Below are 17012 nucleotides of genomic sequence, written 5' to 3' on the forward strand. Positions count from 1 at the left end.
TTCCCGTGTAGGTAGAAGGCTGAAATTTGGCAGGCTCATTCCTTACAGATTACTTACAAAAGTTAGGCAGGTTTCATTTCGAAATTCTACGCGTAATGGTCATAACTGGAACCTGTTTTTTGTCCATATACTCTAATGGAGGAGGCGGAGTCACGTATCACGTCATCACGTATTACGCCTCCTACGTAATCACGTGAACTGAAAACAAGGAAGAGATTTACAGCACGAGTCAAACGCAGGAACAAAGGTAAATGACGTTAATTGTTGAGTGTCTTTTAATACTGTGTAATTGTTGAGTGTCTTTTAATACTGTGTAAGCATACATATTACCACGTGCAATTAAACGTGTGCATTTACGGGGTGATTTCTCAGGCTTAAAAGCTCGCCTTTTATTAAAAAGGTAAATGCAAACTGTTTTCATTCTGAAGGGCACAAACCACGTTAGATTTCAGCCGTTAAACGTGCAAAAATGTCGGTACACCAGATAAATAAGCGCAAAATATTATCAGTTGTATTGTATGCTTACAATACATATAGAAATGTGTTAATCGTTAACTAATATTATGGGATGGTGTTTTTCGACTCGCGCCTTGATTTAAACGATTGCATGTCTTGGTGGGTTTGCGTAGCTTATTGTCAATATCTTTACACATCTTTTTAAGACTTAATTTAAAAAGATTTTCTTTTCTTCTTAATTAAAATTTAAAAGCAATACTTCACCGCTGCGAAGCCCCCCTAGCGCTGACGTCCGAGGTTCGATTACCGTAAGCGAGTGCAGTGAGTGTGTATGCCTGATGAGCCAAGAATAAGGGGGAAAGACGTGTCGCGTACTCTTTGCATTATTTGACAGTAAACTATTTTCAACCATTCTATGATCTGCTTCTCACAACTGAAGACACCGTGGCTGATGTTACCTGACTTGCTGGCCAACCATAAGCGTTACCTGGTAGGTAGCCACCCACTCACTTCACTCCCTTACGGGAATCGAACCTCGGACGTCAGCGCTAGAGAAGAAGCCCCTAAAATTGCTCCACGGCGTGTGGTTCGTTTATTTGACAACATGTAGATCGGGGTAATTACATTCACGGCATTCGTAGTCTGATTCACAATCTGATTGTATGGGTGGTTACCTACCAGGTAACGCTTATGGTTGGCCAGTAAGTCAGGTCGAAGTGGTCACTCGAGTGAAGGCAGCTTCACAAAAAAACAGATCCTTAACAAACTGTTATTGGTATATTTTCCCTCAATTTAAAAAGGTTTTCTTTTCTTCTTAATAAAAATTTAAAAGCAGTACTTCGCCGCTGCGAAGCGCATGGATTTGAGCGACTGACGCATACAGACATATTCATGAGTGCAGGTCCTTCGGAAAGAAAGCACCGTGTAAACCTAAAGTTTAAATTAAATTCATAGACCTACAAAAGGTTGCCATTGATTTGAGGCAAGATTGCTTTTCTGTACAGCTATACGTTGCATTCTCAAGAGTGTGCTTGCACGGCTTGGTCATATTATAACCAGAGTGCTGAACTGACAACGTGGTATACAAACAGAACTATAACAATCGTAATAAACGAACAAAAAAAAAAAAGCGAAGAACCCTTGGATTTAATAAAAAGGTTCCTTCCTTGGCGAAGCAAGGAAAAAGGAAGACCTTATATGGCATTCGTTTATAAAACAACGGAAAAGCTGTGTTAAGGCTGCTTCACAAAAAAACAGATCCTTAACAAATTGTTATTGGGATTTTTTCCCTCAATTTAAAAAGCTTTTCTTCTTAATAAAAATTTTAAATCAGTACTTCGCGGGGATTTATATATATATATAGATCTATATATATATATATATATATATATATATATATATATATATATATATATATATCTATATATATATATATATATATATATATATATATATATATATATATATATAGATCTATACATACATATATATATATATATATATATATATATATATATAGATATAGATATAGATATATATATATATGTATGTATGTCTATATATATATATATATATATATATGTAAGCTTATAAGTACTGCCTTACTTCTCTTTAAGAAAGGAAGATGTAATGATACTTGATTTAAACGATTCCATGTCTTGGTGGGTTTGCGTAGCTTATTGTCAATATCTTTACACCTTTTTTTAAGACTTATTGACTGAAACGGGCTTTCACGAAAAAAGTTAGGGCTTTGCTACAGGATACACCCTCCAAAAGTTAAGGAAGTAAAAATAAAAGTATATATTTCTGTTTTATTTAAACCTTTTAAGTTCGTATGCATAGCCCCATTTGGCTGTTTTAGTTTTTTTTTTCTTTCTTCAGTAATATTTAATCTCCTTAAAGAAAAATAACATATGCATTTTACTTTTCTGTATCTCTTTAGTAATATTTTAATGTAAAAGGATAACCAGTATTTAAACCTTTTATGTTACTTTATAAATTTATTTTACACAATGTTGAAAAATTAATAAGAAAGCTACATATTTGGCAGCTGCTGCTTTAATTTTCAATGAAATGAAAAAAGCTCTCCAAGAGAAAACGTCAATGAAGAAGAAACAGTTTAAAAGGAGAAACCCTCATTTATAAAGGTTTGCTGCAGATGACTTAACTGAAAATAAATTAATAGTTCCTATGTGTATAATACATATTTATCTATTTTACTTCTGCCTTTATTCCAGCAACTTGCAACATCTGAGGTACAATTTGTTACATTACTTTTCTTTTTTGCAGCACAGGCAGGTGAAGTGACTTCCTCAGGGTCACACAGTGGTGTCAGTACCAGGATTTGAACTGACAAGCTCCGGGTTTGATGAAATATTACTGAAGAAAGAAAAAAACGAAAACGGGCAAATAGGGCTATGCATACAGATGTCCATCCATCCATTATCCAACCCGCTATATCCTAAATACAGGAGCCAATCCCTGCCAACACAGGGCACAAGGCAGGAAACAAACCCCGGGCAAGGTGCAACCCACCGCAGGGCGCACACACCCACACACACCTACACACCAGGGACAATTTAGAATCGCCAATGCACCTAACCTGCATGTCTTTGGACTGTGGGAGGAAACCGGAGTACCCGGAGGAAACCCAGACAGACACGGGGAGAACATTCAAACTCCACGCAGGGAAGCGAACTCGGGTCTCCTAACTGGCACCTTTCACTGCGCCACCATGCCGCCCGCATACAAACTTAAAAGGTTTAAATAAAACAGAAATATATACCTTTATTTTTACTTCCTTAACTTGTGGAGGGTAAATCCTGTAGCAAAGCCCTAAGTTTTTTCATGAAAGCCCCTTTCAGTCAATAAGCCTTAAAAACAGGTGTAAAGCTAAACTTGCAGCACCACTATTCAATTACACTTGCCTAACGCCTCTCCTAAGGGGACATACTGTGGGATCTGGGCATCAGTCAAAGCACCAATCACAGGCCCGATTAGAAAGCGGGAAGCTGTGATTTGTCGTCTCCCTCCCATGTAACAATCACAGCCCGTGTTACAACGCACTATGTATGTATGTATATATGTATATATGAAGAGGATGGATGGATGGATGTATATGTGTGTGTTTATGTATATGTGTATATGTATGTGTATATATATGTTGATATGTGTATATTTATATATATGTATATATATGTTGATATGTGTATATATATATATATATGTATATATATGTTGATATGTGTATATATATATATATATATATGTATATGTAGATATGTTTATATATGTATATATGTATATGTATATATATGTTTACATAACCTCTTTAACACACTACTTCTCCGCTGCGAAGTGCGGGTATTTTGCTATATATATATATATATATATATATATATATATATGTGAATGTATGTATGTATGTATATATGTATGTCTTTATTTATATATATATATATATATATATATATATATATATATATGTGCATATGTATATATATATATGTGTATATATATGTAGATATGTATATATTTATATGTATATATATGTACATATGTATATATATATGTAGATGTGTAAATTTGTATATGTATATATATGTATATGTGGATGTGTATATGTATGTATATATATATGTATATGTAGATATGTGTATATGTAGATATGTATATATATGTATATATATGTTAACATAACCTCTTTAACACACTACTTCTCCGCTGCGAAGCACGGGTGTTTTGCTAGTTAGAATATATTGTGCAGTTACACGATGGATTTGGAAAAATTCATCCCATACTAAAACATCACATGGAAGAAGTGCAAGCAGCACAGGTACAATATTATGACCAAGGCACATCTCTCAGAGAATTCCACCCGGGAGATAGAGTCATGGTCCTAATCACTACCTTCTATTCTAAATTACTTGCCCATTGGCAAGTTCCATATGAAGTTAAGAAGAGGAAAGGACTCGTTGACTATTTGGTGAAACAGCCCAACTGTCAACCAAGCGAGTGGGTTTATCATGTAAACCTGCTGAAACCATGGAAGGACAGGGATCCCGATCCCTCCTCTGGCCAACCCCGCTCACCCTTTGCTCACAAGGTGGACCTTAACTTCGGCGCAGATTTAAGCCCCAGACAACAACGGAGCTGACGGGAGCTGGAATCAGTCATCCTGTCTGTCCCAGAGGTAGTGAGTGAAAAACCCGGAAGGACCTCTCTAATTGCACATGACATCGTTATAGTTCAGGGTTATAGTTCAAGAGCGCCCCTATCATCTCCCCAAGGCAAAAAGAGCTGAAGTGGAGCTTCAGATCAAGCACATGTTGGAACTAGGAGTGATAGAGGAAAGAGAAAAGTCCCTGGTCCAGCCCTATAGTCTTGGTCAGTAAGCCTGACAGAAGTTGGAGGTTCTGCAATGACTTCCGTCAACTTAATCAAGTCTCCCAATTTGATGCCTATCCGATGCCCCAAGTGGACGACCTCCTCGGGAGGTTAGGACAGGCTAAATACTTGACGACACTTGACATGACAAAAGGGCATTGGCAGGTTCCTTTAACAGACTCTGCAAAGACCGCGTTTAGCACCCGTAGTGGACACTGGCAGTATTGTGTCCTTCCATTTGGGTTACACGGGGTCCCAGCTACTTTCCAACATTTGGTGGATAAAGTACTATGACCTCATAACTCATATAGTGCTGCCTACCTGGATGACGTCATCATCTATTCCAGCACGTGGAAGGAACACTTACAGCAGGTCCAAGCCTGTACTTTGGATTAATCTAAAGAAATGCTTCTTTGGATTAAACAAAGCCAAATATTTGGGCTGCCTGGTGGGTCAGGGTACCATGAAGCCACAGTGTTCCAAAATAGATGCCATTTTGAGATGGCCCCGTCCGCGAACCAAGAAGCAGGTCCAAGCGTTTCTCGGATTAGTGAGGTACTACCACCGGTTTGTGCCTAGATTCTCAGAGAGAACTTAACAAAGAAGAGGGCCCCGAACTATGTGGTATGGTCCGATAAGACAGAGGCTGCATTTAGTGTCCTAAAACAGGCCCTTAATCAGCACCCGTTTTAAGGGCACTTAACTTTTCTCTGCCTTTTATCCTCTAGACGGATGCTTCGGACACAGGCCTGGGAGCCTTGCTGAGACAGAACGTGGATGGTGTTGAACACCCCGTTATGCTCCTGAAATCAGAAACTGTTGGAACGAGAGACCAGCTATGCAGCGCTGGAACGGGAGGCCTTGGTGATCAAATGGGCAATTACACAGCTGAGGTACTACCTCTTGGGTCGGGAGTTCACCCTTGTCACAGATCATGCACCATTATAGTGAATGGCCTTACACAAGGAGATGAACCCACGGGTCACCAGTTGGTTTCTTGACCTGCCGCCTTATAGGTTTTTGCTCGTCCATCATCGAGGTTCTCTTCATGCCAATGTCGATGCTCTTTCTCATGTTCACAACCTCTGTAAAATCACACAGATTTTTATTTCATTAATTGATATTTTATTATCCTATGACTAACCTCTGCTCACGACGTAATATGGTTGTACATTGGACTTTGAATAATCTTAACAGATTCAAAGATCACCAGGTCAAGATATTTTTTAAATGTTAATACAAAACGAATGTGATAAATGTTGAATATTCATTATTGTAATTAATAAGCTTAACTCACCAGCTAAACAAAAAATATATACAAATTGAATATAAAATGGGAAGTACAGTGAGTCACTACAGCTGGTAACTCCTTCCATCTGATATTTGTGCACTCATATGGTATACAAGAGAACAGCAAACATGTACCTGAGTAGCCTCTTTATATGCAGTAATATGTTTGAAATATAGATGACATCCCAGGTAAAAGCAAAGCATTTGCACTGCTAACCCTATGTGTTATAAATGCTTCCACTTCTGATCCTTACCCTTAATTCTTCACAATCACCACTGCCAGGCAAAGTGGGCGGAGTCATAGTAGTCACACTTAGAAACAGTGCTGCAGATTTTGCTGTTTTTTTTAACAATCCTAAAGAAGTTGTAGAAAATGAAATAAGAGAGCTGAAAATCGCAATATTGGCTTTTGCATTTTGATTTTTCTTAAATATCAAATCGGAAATTTAATATATTATCCAAAACTAGTAAAAAGTGGGACTTAAAAGGATTGAACCTGAGTCTGCATACTAAGCTGCACTTCATTTCAACTGCTCTTTTTCACTTTGCACCTGCTGTAAGACTCCACTTCTGTCTCTCTCAAGTCTGTTCTCCTCTATCGATTCCATTGCCCGTGCCAAATTGAAGGGACAGTTTCTTCTTCCTTTCACTTCTCTTTGAGTCAATCCATGGTAGGATGGAAACTGCTTGAGAACCACACACTAAAATCGATGGATTATTGTGAATGGCAGTGTCTCGGGTGAATGCTTCCTTTCTAACCCCCTACATCCACACAAGCAGTTTGCACAGTGTCTGTTTGTCCCTCTCTCTCTCTCTGTTAGATCCGGTTGTTAACAAAATTTTTAGTTTTGGTGAACTTGTTTTTTGCACCATAATTTTTAGGACAGTTTCAGAAATCACCAGATTAAGGCAGAATAATACATAATGAAGAACAAAGAATAAATTATTATTAATAATAAAGTACACATATCTGACATTTCATTTTAGTGTTTTTAATATTAATCAACAGGAAAAAGATATTATTTCAGACAGAATTGCCAATGCTTGGTAGCATTTACCTTTCTTTGTACAACAATAGACTTAAGTTAGAGGCAGAATTCTGTTTAAAGATAAGAAATCCAGAACCCAGCACTGACAGCAATCACCCTATAAAACACTTAACCTTCACAATTGACTTTGGGCTGTTTTCATCTTTTTTATCCTGAAGTACAGTGATCCCCTGCTATATCGTGGTTCAGCTATCGCGCCCCCACTACATCGTGGATTTATTATTATTATTACTATTATTACAAGGGGGCTCCACCCCCTGCTCGCTTCGCTCGCCCAACCCCAGGTTTGGTTTACTGGATAAACAATTTAAAGAGATTGTTATTTTAATGGGAATTGTTACATATGGATTATTTTCATTTTTACTTTAAAACTTTTGTAAAAACAATATTTGTCCTTTATTTCCTACCCTGGGCATGGTTAAAGCTCTTTCTCACAGGACTTATAACGCTGCTTGCGTTGTGAGGGGGGGGTCTGAACACATGCTAAAGAGATACGATCGGTTCAGCTGCTGTCTTGGCGAGCTGCATATTCTGCCTGTCGTTGTTTTAAGAGCTGGGAGCACCTGAAGTGTGTCTACCAAAAGCATTCCAACAACTGCTAGGTTAGATGTCAGTGAACTTGCTTTAAATTGTTTGTAAGTAGGGCGTGACATGTAAAAGTCACCGTCTCACGGCTTTTGCTTCCTAAGGTTGTAATGTCTAGTCTTGCGTGTCGTCAAAGTGTCTCTCCGAGATGATCTGGTCTTGATCGCTTCGCTCAAACACCCCGTAGGCGCGCTATACTCCTGCCACTTCGCGTCTCTCCCACTCGCGTTGTGAAGGGGGGGGGAGCTGAACGCACGCTAAGGAGAAGTGAAAAGATCAGCTACTGTCTTTGTGCTGCTTCTGCCAAGATGCCTGTTCGGCTTGCCGCTCTGTGTGTCGATCATTTAAAAGCCTGTATAGCAGCTGTCCTTCTGTCTCACGGCCTTGTCTTGCGCAACGTAAAATGTCTCTCATGGGATGTCAATTGTCTTCGGAGAAGATCAAGCCTCGTCTCCCTAGTCTCCCTGCCAAGATTTGTTTTATAATAGGGAGATGTTACTCATATCCTTAGCCCGACATCCACATAGCATATGTGTTTACAAAGTATGTTTTAATAAGTTTACATATGTTTAAAGTGTGTGGGAGGGATATTTTAAGGCTTAAACTATAAAAAAAAAAAAAAAGTTTATTTATATGGTCTTTCTATATTGCGGATTTTCACCTATCGCTGATGGGTCTGGAATGTAACTTCCGCGATAGGCGGGGGATCACTGTAATTAATACAAAACTTGAGTTATTTTTCTGCTTCTTTTTATATGAGCTCATATGTAACTGTAATTTTTGTAAATTAAAAATATGGAAGTTTTAGGCTTTCCAATTTTTATTCCTTACCGAACCATGCTTCTGTTCCTACATTTAAAATAGTTTATTAAAAAAGCATTTGATGTAAATATGAAAAATTAAAAGACACAACGAGACAAAAAACTGTAAACTGTTAAAATTCCCAAATGCAATTTTAGTGGGAGGGGTGGGACTTAACAATTTAGTTGTGCCTAGGAAGAAATCAGTACTTAACAGTTTAAGCTGAAAGGAAATGGTACTTCAAAATATTTTAATTCCTGGGTGTGGTACGCCAAGAAAAAGGTTAAAAACCCTTGGACAAGACATTTCATGTGACATTTAACCATATATGTGTCAACAGTTGTGTGGAATACCTGTACTAAAAAAGTACCTAAATACCATTTTTTAATGGTACTTTAACAGTATTATCCAAATTCTGTAATCTTACTACATGAAAATGCAACTGAAATTGCTTTCCACCTTCTTTAATGAAAAGCAAGCTCTGTCTTTAAAAACAGGCAGAAAGAGCACAGAGTGTAAGGGGCGTATGGAGTTAAGATGATTACAAAATGCATGGTACTTGCACATAGGTTTTTGGTAGCAATCTAACTTCACAGCAGTCTGGCATTTGTGTCACTAGCAGAAGGCAAAATGTTGTATCTTTCCAAGCATGTAGCCCTTGAACATCCCTGTGTCTTCCAGGGTCTCTGAAGTCAACAGGTGTGACATTGTATTCACATCAAAAATAAGAAAAGCTAAGATTAATGTATTTCAACGGGTTAACAAGTACAACATACAGTATCTACATGGAGCATGTTCACAAGGGACACTTGTTTGATAAACATGCACATGCATTAGTTGAAGCCTAATTACTGTGATTATGTAAAGTGTGAATCTAAATGGCATTCATTCACTAGTCACTCTATGCATTGCACACACGGTTTTAATTAATGTGCATTTCATTAATATTATTTATTAACTCCCAATGACAATTTGAAGTGTGTTTTGTTCCAGATTTATGTTTAAGGTGTCAGGAAATATTCACCAACTGTATTTTTCTTATCAGTGATTTTAATCCCCAGCATGTGTACCAGTATTGTTATACTCTCAGAAAAAAGATGGGAGATACTGCTCTAAAGGAAGCAACCTCCGAAAAGATGTGTTGATATTGACATAATGTTATCAGCATTAAAGCAAATTGCAGTAGCAATTAAAAAGTTAAATAAATAGTTAGGTTATATTGTAAAAACCGATGAATGTAAATCAAGGGATATTATGCTCAGACTATATAATGCACTAGTGAGACCACATTTGGAGTACTCAATGCTGTTCTGGTCAACATGCTACAAGAAAGACCTTGCAGCAATTGAGGCTATGCACAGGACAGCAACCAAATGCATCCCAGAACTTAAGAACATGCTGTACTCTGACAGAAACAGAATTAAACCTGTTGTGAGGATCTGGAACAAACTACCAAGTCATGTAGTTGGGTAATACAGGGGTTAGATTCCATCTGGCCTTGTACACTATACACTTTCACCACCCACTACCATAAACACTTAATTTTATGTACCAAGAATCATCAAAGTTCATCACAATGCTTTTGTGCTTAGCAGCATTTTTCACAACACTTTCATTAATACTATGCTCTGCACCTATTGTTTAAATTTAATAAATTTATTTGAGAAACAGCATAAAACACAGACAACACATGGAATATTATCATAACATGGAGACTTGTTAATACAATAAAAGCCACAAGAATGAAGTCATTTAACCACATCACCAAAGCACACAGGTAGGTGCCCAGGCCCCTGTGACTGAAAATTGAGGGAGGGAGGGAAAACATTGTGACCATTCTGGCTTATGTTCAATGAGTGGGCAGGACTCACAGGGGCAGTTGATCAGATGGGATGGTGGCTTGAGTCACATCCTGGCTGCACCCCTGGTGCCACCAGTTTGTTACAACTTTTACTTCCTTAGAAGTTCAATCATCTTCTCAGCTCTCCACCTGAGGCCACAGGTGATTGTGGCAGAGTCAATCCAAGGATCTTACAACACTATCCAATCAGTAGTAACAATAGCCAGAGTTTACAAAGGGCAGGGACTGATGCTGCATTCCATTTACCTTGGGAGTCGGATGTCGGAGCTGGGAATGATGTAACATCAGAGTTGATTGTGTTCAGGTAAAGAACCTGTGCTTGCTCCATCTGAATAAATAGTTGATAACAACACATTATGCAATATTTCACATATCCAAACACTGTACTAGTATGTCCATAGATAGAAGTTGGACAGTACTGTGTGTATGACTGATATAATGAGACAAATAGACAGAAGTGCTAATAAATAGTGTGCTCTGACTAAAGTTGGTGCAATAAGTCAACATTTTAAATAGATGTCATGATCTGAACTCGGACAAACTCAGAACTGACAGACCAGTCCAGAGTTCGAAATCTGACTTAAAGGAGTTTTCCAGTTGAAAATTCCGACTAGGAACACGGAAATTCTGACTTCCCAGTTCAAATCGCAGCAGTAATCAACGCAAGCTTACTGTATGACCTGCACTTACTGGAGAACAATTGCATGAGCAAGTCCCCATAATGAATTGGGTTTAATGTCTTACCCATGTCTCTCAGTGCCTTGCAGACACACTTTGATCAATTTAGTATAGCATGCATGTAGCTCTGGACATCTAAGGAAATTACACACCCGTTATTGCTTAATGTCACATGTCTTTGCTGCACAAAAGGCCTATCAGAATGTTTTTTCTAACAGCACCTGGTCACAAATAGACTCAAGCAGACCATGAGTGTCATGAAATGGATTATACTTTTACAGCAGATAAGTGAATCCACAATCCTGCAGATTGCAAGAATTTATAGTGGATTAAAGATACAGTACTTGTTGTTATAACAGAATAGCTTTACTATTCACAGACAGAAGTAAGTATTTATATCCAGCTGTCTCTCCTTAACTGACAGAATCTGGTATAATTTATAACCAAATCAATTTGGCCAATTAATTTATTATTTTACTTTATTTTTGTATTTCAAAGTCCCACTTGCAATTACATATAAAAAGACATCAAAGTACCTACTTTCTGCAGAAACGCTTGTCACATTCTGAGCATGCATGTGTCTTTCCAATTTGCCCATGTGTTGTGCATAGGTGTTTGTAAACTTTGCTCCATGACTTATCTAGAAAAAATGATTAGGAATATATAAATTGAATGTCATCCACAAAATATCAATCATGGTTTTCTAAAAGGGAGAAGTGAAACCCTGATTTGAAACTTTAAATATAAACAAAAGACATTGTTTACTGATATCACTACATACATTAAAAAGATGGTAAGATTGCTTACTCTACACAAAAATAAAAGTGTATATAAAACAATTAGCTGCCTTAAATTTCCGTTAGATAAATTGAATTATCAAACATAAATAACAATCTTTATACCTTTTAGAAATACACAAACATTTTAAAGTTATACTATTGAATTGTTTTTGTTGAAAAATGAGCAATATTTGTGCCTAGAAAATGGATATATAGATTTTAGTTACTGCAACAGCATTCATATTACAAATAAAAAATTATATATATATATATATATATATATATATATATATATATATAATATATTATATATACTATATATATACATATATATATATATATATATATATATATATATATATATATATATATATATATATATATATATACACACACATACAGAAAGTTGATTTATGGGTTTTACCTATTACAAATAATTAGGGATACACTGATATTACTCGTTGGTACTTAAACAGGTCTGATACTGCCTACTAGGTATACTACTCTTATTCAGGTTTGGGTTCATTGGGGTTTTTTTCTAGCACCAAATGAGTATTTGATTGGATGGTCAGGTGACAGGAATTTTAAATTGAGACTGGGTGTAAAATACAAAAAGTTGCAAAACTGTGAGATGTCTGGATGTTAATCAGTAAATGACTCCAACATTCTTATCATACAAATGGCAAGAAGGAAGATAATGAAGAGTGTGGAGAAATGAGGTCACCCACTGTACAAAATAATCCACAATAAATACATGGTGCTCATGTACCAGTCAGATTTCCTTAAGTGTTTGATCTTAATGTTCCTGTAGGGTTACTCTAAGTACAATGTTTACTTCCAACAGAAATGTCACATACCAATTTGAAGTTAAAATGTATCTGTGTCACTGGCTGGAGGACCACTCTGTGCAATAAGATGACTACTCATGTTTAAGTTGCAAGCAAACTTTACACAGGCACACCACAAATGGCAAGTAACCACTATGCACTTATGCTATAGATAGATAGATAGATAGATAGATAGATAGATAGATAGATAGATAGATAGATAGATAGATAGATAGATAGATAGATAGATAGATAGATAGATAGATAGATAGATAGATAGATAGATAGATAGATAGATAGATAGATAGATAGATAGATAGATAGATAGATAGATAGATAGAATTCTTCTCTTCTTCAACATATAGAATATGTATGCAGTGATTTGCTGCCTCTTGATCATTCTAACCTTCCTACAAATTTTGTTTACACCACCTTTATTTTTCTGCCGGTTGCACTTCAGATGCCCTGTACCACCAAATAAACCTCAAATGCAAACCAAGTTATGTCTTCTATTTGGAGTTTTTCAGACAAAAAACAAAGTAACTCATACTGCACAATGTAATTTATGTGATTGAGAAAGTTTGAGGAAAGGTGATGATTCTATAAATCTTAACACTATCAATTTAAAGATTAGAAAACTTGTCACTCCTAAATTAATCCTATTCATATTTTTGAACAGTTAGTTTGTATCGTCATTTACTGTATAATAAATGATAATGAAGAGTAAATCACAATGCAACTTTTAATATATTCAGTTATTTAATTCATAAAGCACATGAAGACTCATAGTGTCTCAAGTTATATACTGTATAACAGTCTACTTAGCAGAGCAACCTGCTCTCAATGTCTGTATGTTTGACACTGATGATACTACTTTATGGCAAAAAACATTTTTGTCATAGTATATCTAACAATTTCTGAATAGGTGATAAAGTAGGTTAAAATATTAGAACACTGTATTTTTTATTAAGTCACTTTGTACCTGTTGTGCCTCCCATTTTTGTGAATGTCTGTATTTTCAAGTGTCACCATTACTAAAGCTAAAAACTGACCTAAAATGTTGTTTTTTCAAAAGAAAGAAAGCTTATTGTCTGATATTTATTTCAGCTGTCAAGATTTAAAATTAGGCCAGTTTGTTATTTTTTTTATCAGAAATTCCAATGTTTTAAAGAGATCTGTTGTTGGCTAAATATTAAAAACAGTTTAAAGAGTTATTGTTAATTTTAATAAATATTAGTTCAAATAATACATGCATACACTTTCTAATCAAAAGTATTATGTTTCATTCACTATGGCGTTTTAAATAAAAGTGTATTGTTCTCACAGCCCCTCCTTTAACTGCCACCTTATCGTGGTGGAGGGTTTGCGTGTCCCAATGATCCTAGGAGCTCTGTTGTCTGGGGCTTTATGCCCCTGGTAGGGTCACCCAAGGCAAACTGGTCCTAGGTGAGGGATGAGACAAAGAGCGGTTCAAACCTCCTATGATGAATGAAAACTTTGGACAGTGTTTTCCCTTGCCCGGATGCGGGTCACCGGGGCCCCCCTCTGGAGCCAGGCCTGGAGGTGGGGCTCGATGGCGAGCGCCTGGTGGCCGGGCCTGCACCCATGGGGCTCGGCCGGGCACAGCCCGAAGAGGCAACGTGGGTCCCCCTTCCCATGGGCTCACCACCTATGGGAGGGGCCAAGGAGGTCGGGTGCAGTGTGAGTTGGGTGGTGGCCGAAGTCGGGGACCTTGGCAGTCCGATCCTCGGCTACAGAAGCCGGCTCTTCGGACGTGGAATGTCACCTCTCTGAAGGGGAAGGAGCCTGAGCTAGTGCGCGAGGTCAAGAGGTTCTGGCTAGATATAGTCGGGCTCACCTCGATGCACAGCTTGGACTCTGGAACCAATCTCCTTGAGAGGGGCTGGACTCTCTACCACTCTGGAGTTGCCCCCGGTGAGAGGCGCCGAGCGGGTGTGGGTATACTTATTGCCCCCCGACTTGGAGCCTGTTCATTGGGGTTTACCCCGGTAGACGAGAGGGTAGCCTCCCTCCGCCTTCGGGTGGGGGGATGGGTCCTAACTGTTGTTTGTGCGTATGCACCGAACAGCAGTTCGGAGTACCCACCCTTTTTGGAGTCCCTGGAGGGGGTGCTAGAGGGCATACCTTCTGGGGACTCCCTCGTTCTGCTGGGAGACTTTAATGCTCACGTGGGCAATGACAGTGAGACCTGGAAGGGCGTGATTGGGAGGAATGGCTCCCCCGATCTGAACCTGAGCGGTGTTTTGTTATTGGACTTCTGTGCTTGTCACGGATTGTCCATAACGAACACCATGTTCAAGCATAGGGGTGTTCATATGTGCACTTGGCACCAAGACACCCTAGGCCTCAGTTCGATGATCGACTTTGTGGTCGTGTCATCGGACTTGCGGCCACATGTCTTGGACACTCGGGTGAAGAGAGGGGTGGAGCTGTCAACTGATCACCACCTGGTGGTGAGTTGGCTTCGATGGTGGGGGAGGATGCCGGTCAGGCCTGGTAGGCCCAAACGTGTTGTGAGGGTCTGCTGGGAATGTCTGGCAGAGCCTCCTGTCAGAAGCAGCTTCAACTCCCACCTCCGGCAGAACTTCGACCACATCCCGAGGGAGGTGGGGGACATTGAGTCCGAATGGGCTATGTTCCATGCCTCTATTGTTGAGGCAGCTGACCGGAGCTGTGGCCGTAAGGTGGTCGGTGCCTGTCGTGGCGGCAATCCCCAAACCTGTTGGTGGACACCGGCGGTGAGGGATGCCGTCAAGCTGAAGAAGGAATCCTACAGGACCCTTTTGTCCTGTGGGACTCTGGAGGCAGCTGATAGGTACCGGCAGGCCAAGCGGAATGCGGATTTGGTGGTTGCTGAGGCAAAAACTCGGGCCTGGGAGGAGTTTGGGGAGGCCATGGAGAACGACTTTCAGATGGCTTCGAGGAGATTCTGGTCCACCGTCCGGCGTCTCAGGAGGGGGAAGCAGTGCAGTGTCAACACTGTACATGGTGGTGATGGTGCGCTGCTGACCTCGACTCGGGACGTTGTGGGTCGGTGGGGGAAGTACTTCGAAGACCTCCTCAATCCCACTAACATGCCTTCCAATGTGGAAGCAGAGCCTGGGGACTCAGAGGTGGGCTCCCCCATCTCTGGGACTGAGGTCACCGAGGTGGTCAAAAAGTTCCTTGGTGGCAGGGCCCCGGGGGTGGATGAGATATGCCCGGAGTTCCTCAAGGCTCTGGATGTTGTAGGACTGTCTTGGTTGACACGCCTCTGCAACATCGCATGGACATCAGGGACAGTGCCTCTGGATTGGCAGACCGGGGTGGTGGTCCCCCTCTTTAAGAAAGGGGACCGGAGGGTGTGTTCCAATTATAGAGGGATCACACTCCTCAGCCTCCCTGGAAAAGTCTATTCGGGGGTCCTGGAGAGGAGGGTCTGTCGCATAGTCAAGCCTCGGATTCAGGAGGCACAGTGTGGTTTTCGTCCTGGTCGCGGAACAGTGGACCAGCTCTACACCCTTAGCAGGGTCCTGGAGGGTGCATGGGAGTTTGCCCAACCAGTCTACATGTGTTTTGTGGACTTGGAAAAGGCATTCGACCGTGTCCCTCGGGGAATCCTGTGGGGGGTACTCCAAGAGTACGGGGTACCGGACCCCCTGATAAGGGCTGTTTGGTCACTGTACGATCGGTGCCAGAGCTTGGTCCGCATTGCCGGCAGTAAGTCGAACCCGTTTCCAGTGAGAGTTGGACTCCGCCAGGGCTGCCCTTTGTCACCGATTCTGTTCATAACTTTTATGGACAGAATTTCTAAGCGCAGCCGGGGCGTTGAGGGGGGTCCGGTTTGGTGGACTCAGGATTGGGTCACTGCTTTTTGCAGATGATGTTGTCCTGTTTGCTTCATCAGGCCGTGATCTTCAGCTCTCTCTGGATCGGTTCGCAGCTGAGTGTGAAGCGGCTGGGATGGGAACCAGCACCTCCAAATCCGAGACCATGGTCCTCAGCCGGAAAAGGGTGGAGTGCTCTCTCAGGGTTGGTAGCGAGATCCTGCCCCAAGTGGAGGAGTTCAAGTATCTCGGGGTCTTGTTCACGAGTGAGGGAAGAATGGAGCGTGAGATCGACAGGCGGATCGGTGCGGCATCCGCAGTAATGCGGGCTCTGCATCGGTCTGTCGTGGTGAAAAAGGAGTTGAGCCATAAGGCAAAGCTCTCAATTTACCAGTCGATCTATGTTCCTACCCTCACCTACGGTCATGAGCTATGGGTAGTGACTGAAAGAATGAGATCACGAATACAAGCGG

General features: G+C 40.1%; 1 protein-coding gene across 3 annotated transcripts in view; it reads right to left on the reverse strand.

The window, feature by feature from the left end:
- Positions 1–17012, reverse strand: part of si:dkey-154p10.3 (oocyte zinc finger protein XlCOF6) — a 139503-nt gene that overhangs the window by 44768 nt on the left and 77723 nt on the right. For all 3 annotated transcript variants that reach the window (XR_007935290.1, XM_051929030.1, XM_051929031.1), the window contains exon 4: positions 11647–11746. Coding sequence is in view for 2 of the 3 variants with exons in the window: in XM_051929030.1 (XP_051784990.1) it covers positions 11647–11746 (100 nt within the window). In the remaining variant the exon portion in view is untranslated. The remainder of the gene's footprint in view (positions 1–11646; positions 11747–17012) is intronic.

This window comes from Erpetoichthys calabaricus, chromosome 6, assembly GCF_900747795.2.
Source record: "Erpetoichthys calabaricus chromosome 6, fErpCal1.3, whole genome shotgun sequence".
In the NCBI taxonomy this organism is placed as follows: Eukaryota; Metazoa; Chordata; class Cladistia; order Polypteriformes; family Polypteridae; genus Erpetoichthys; species Erpetoichthys calabaricus.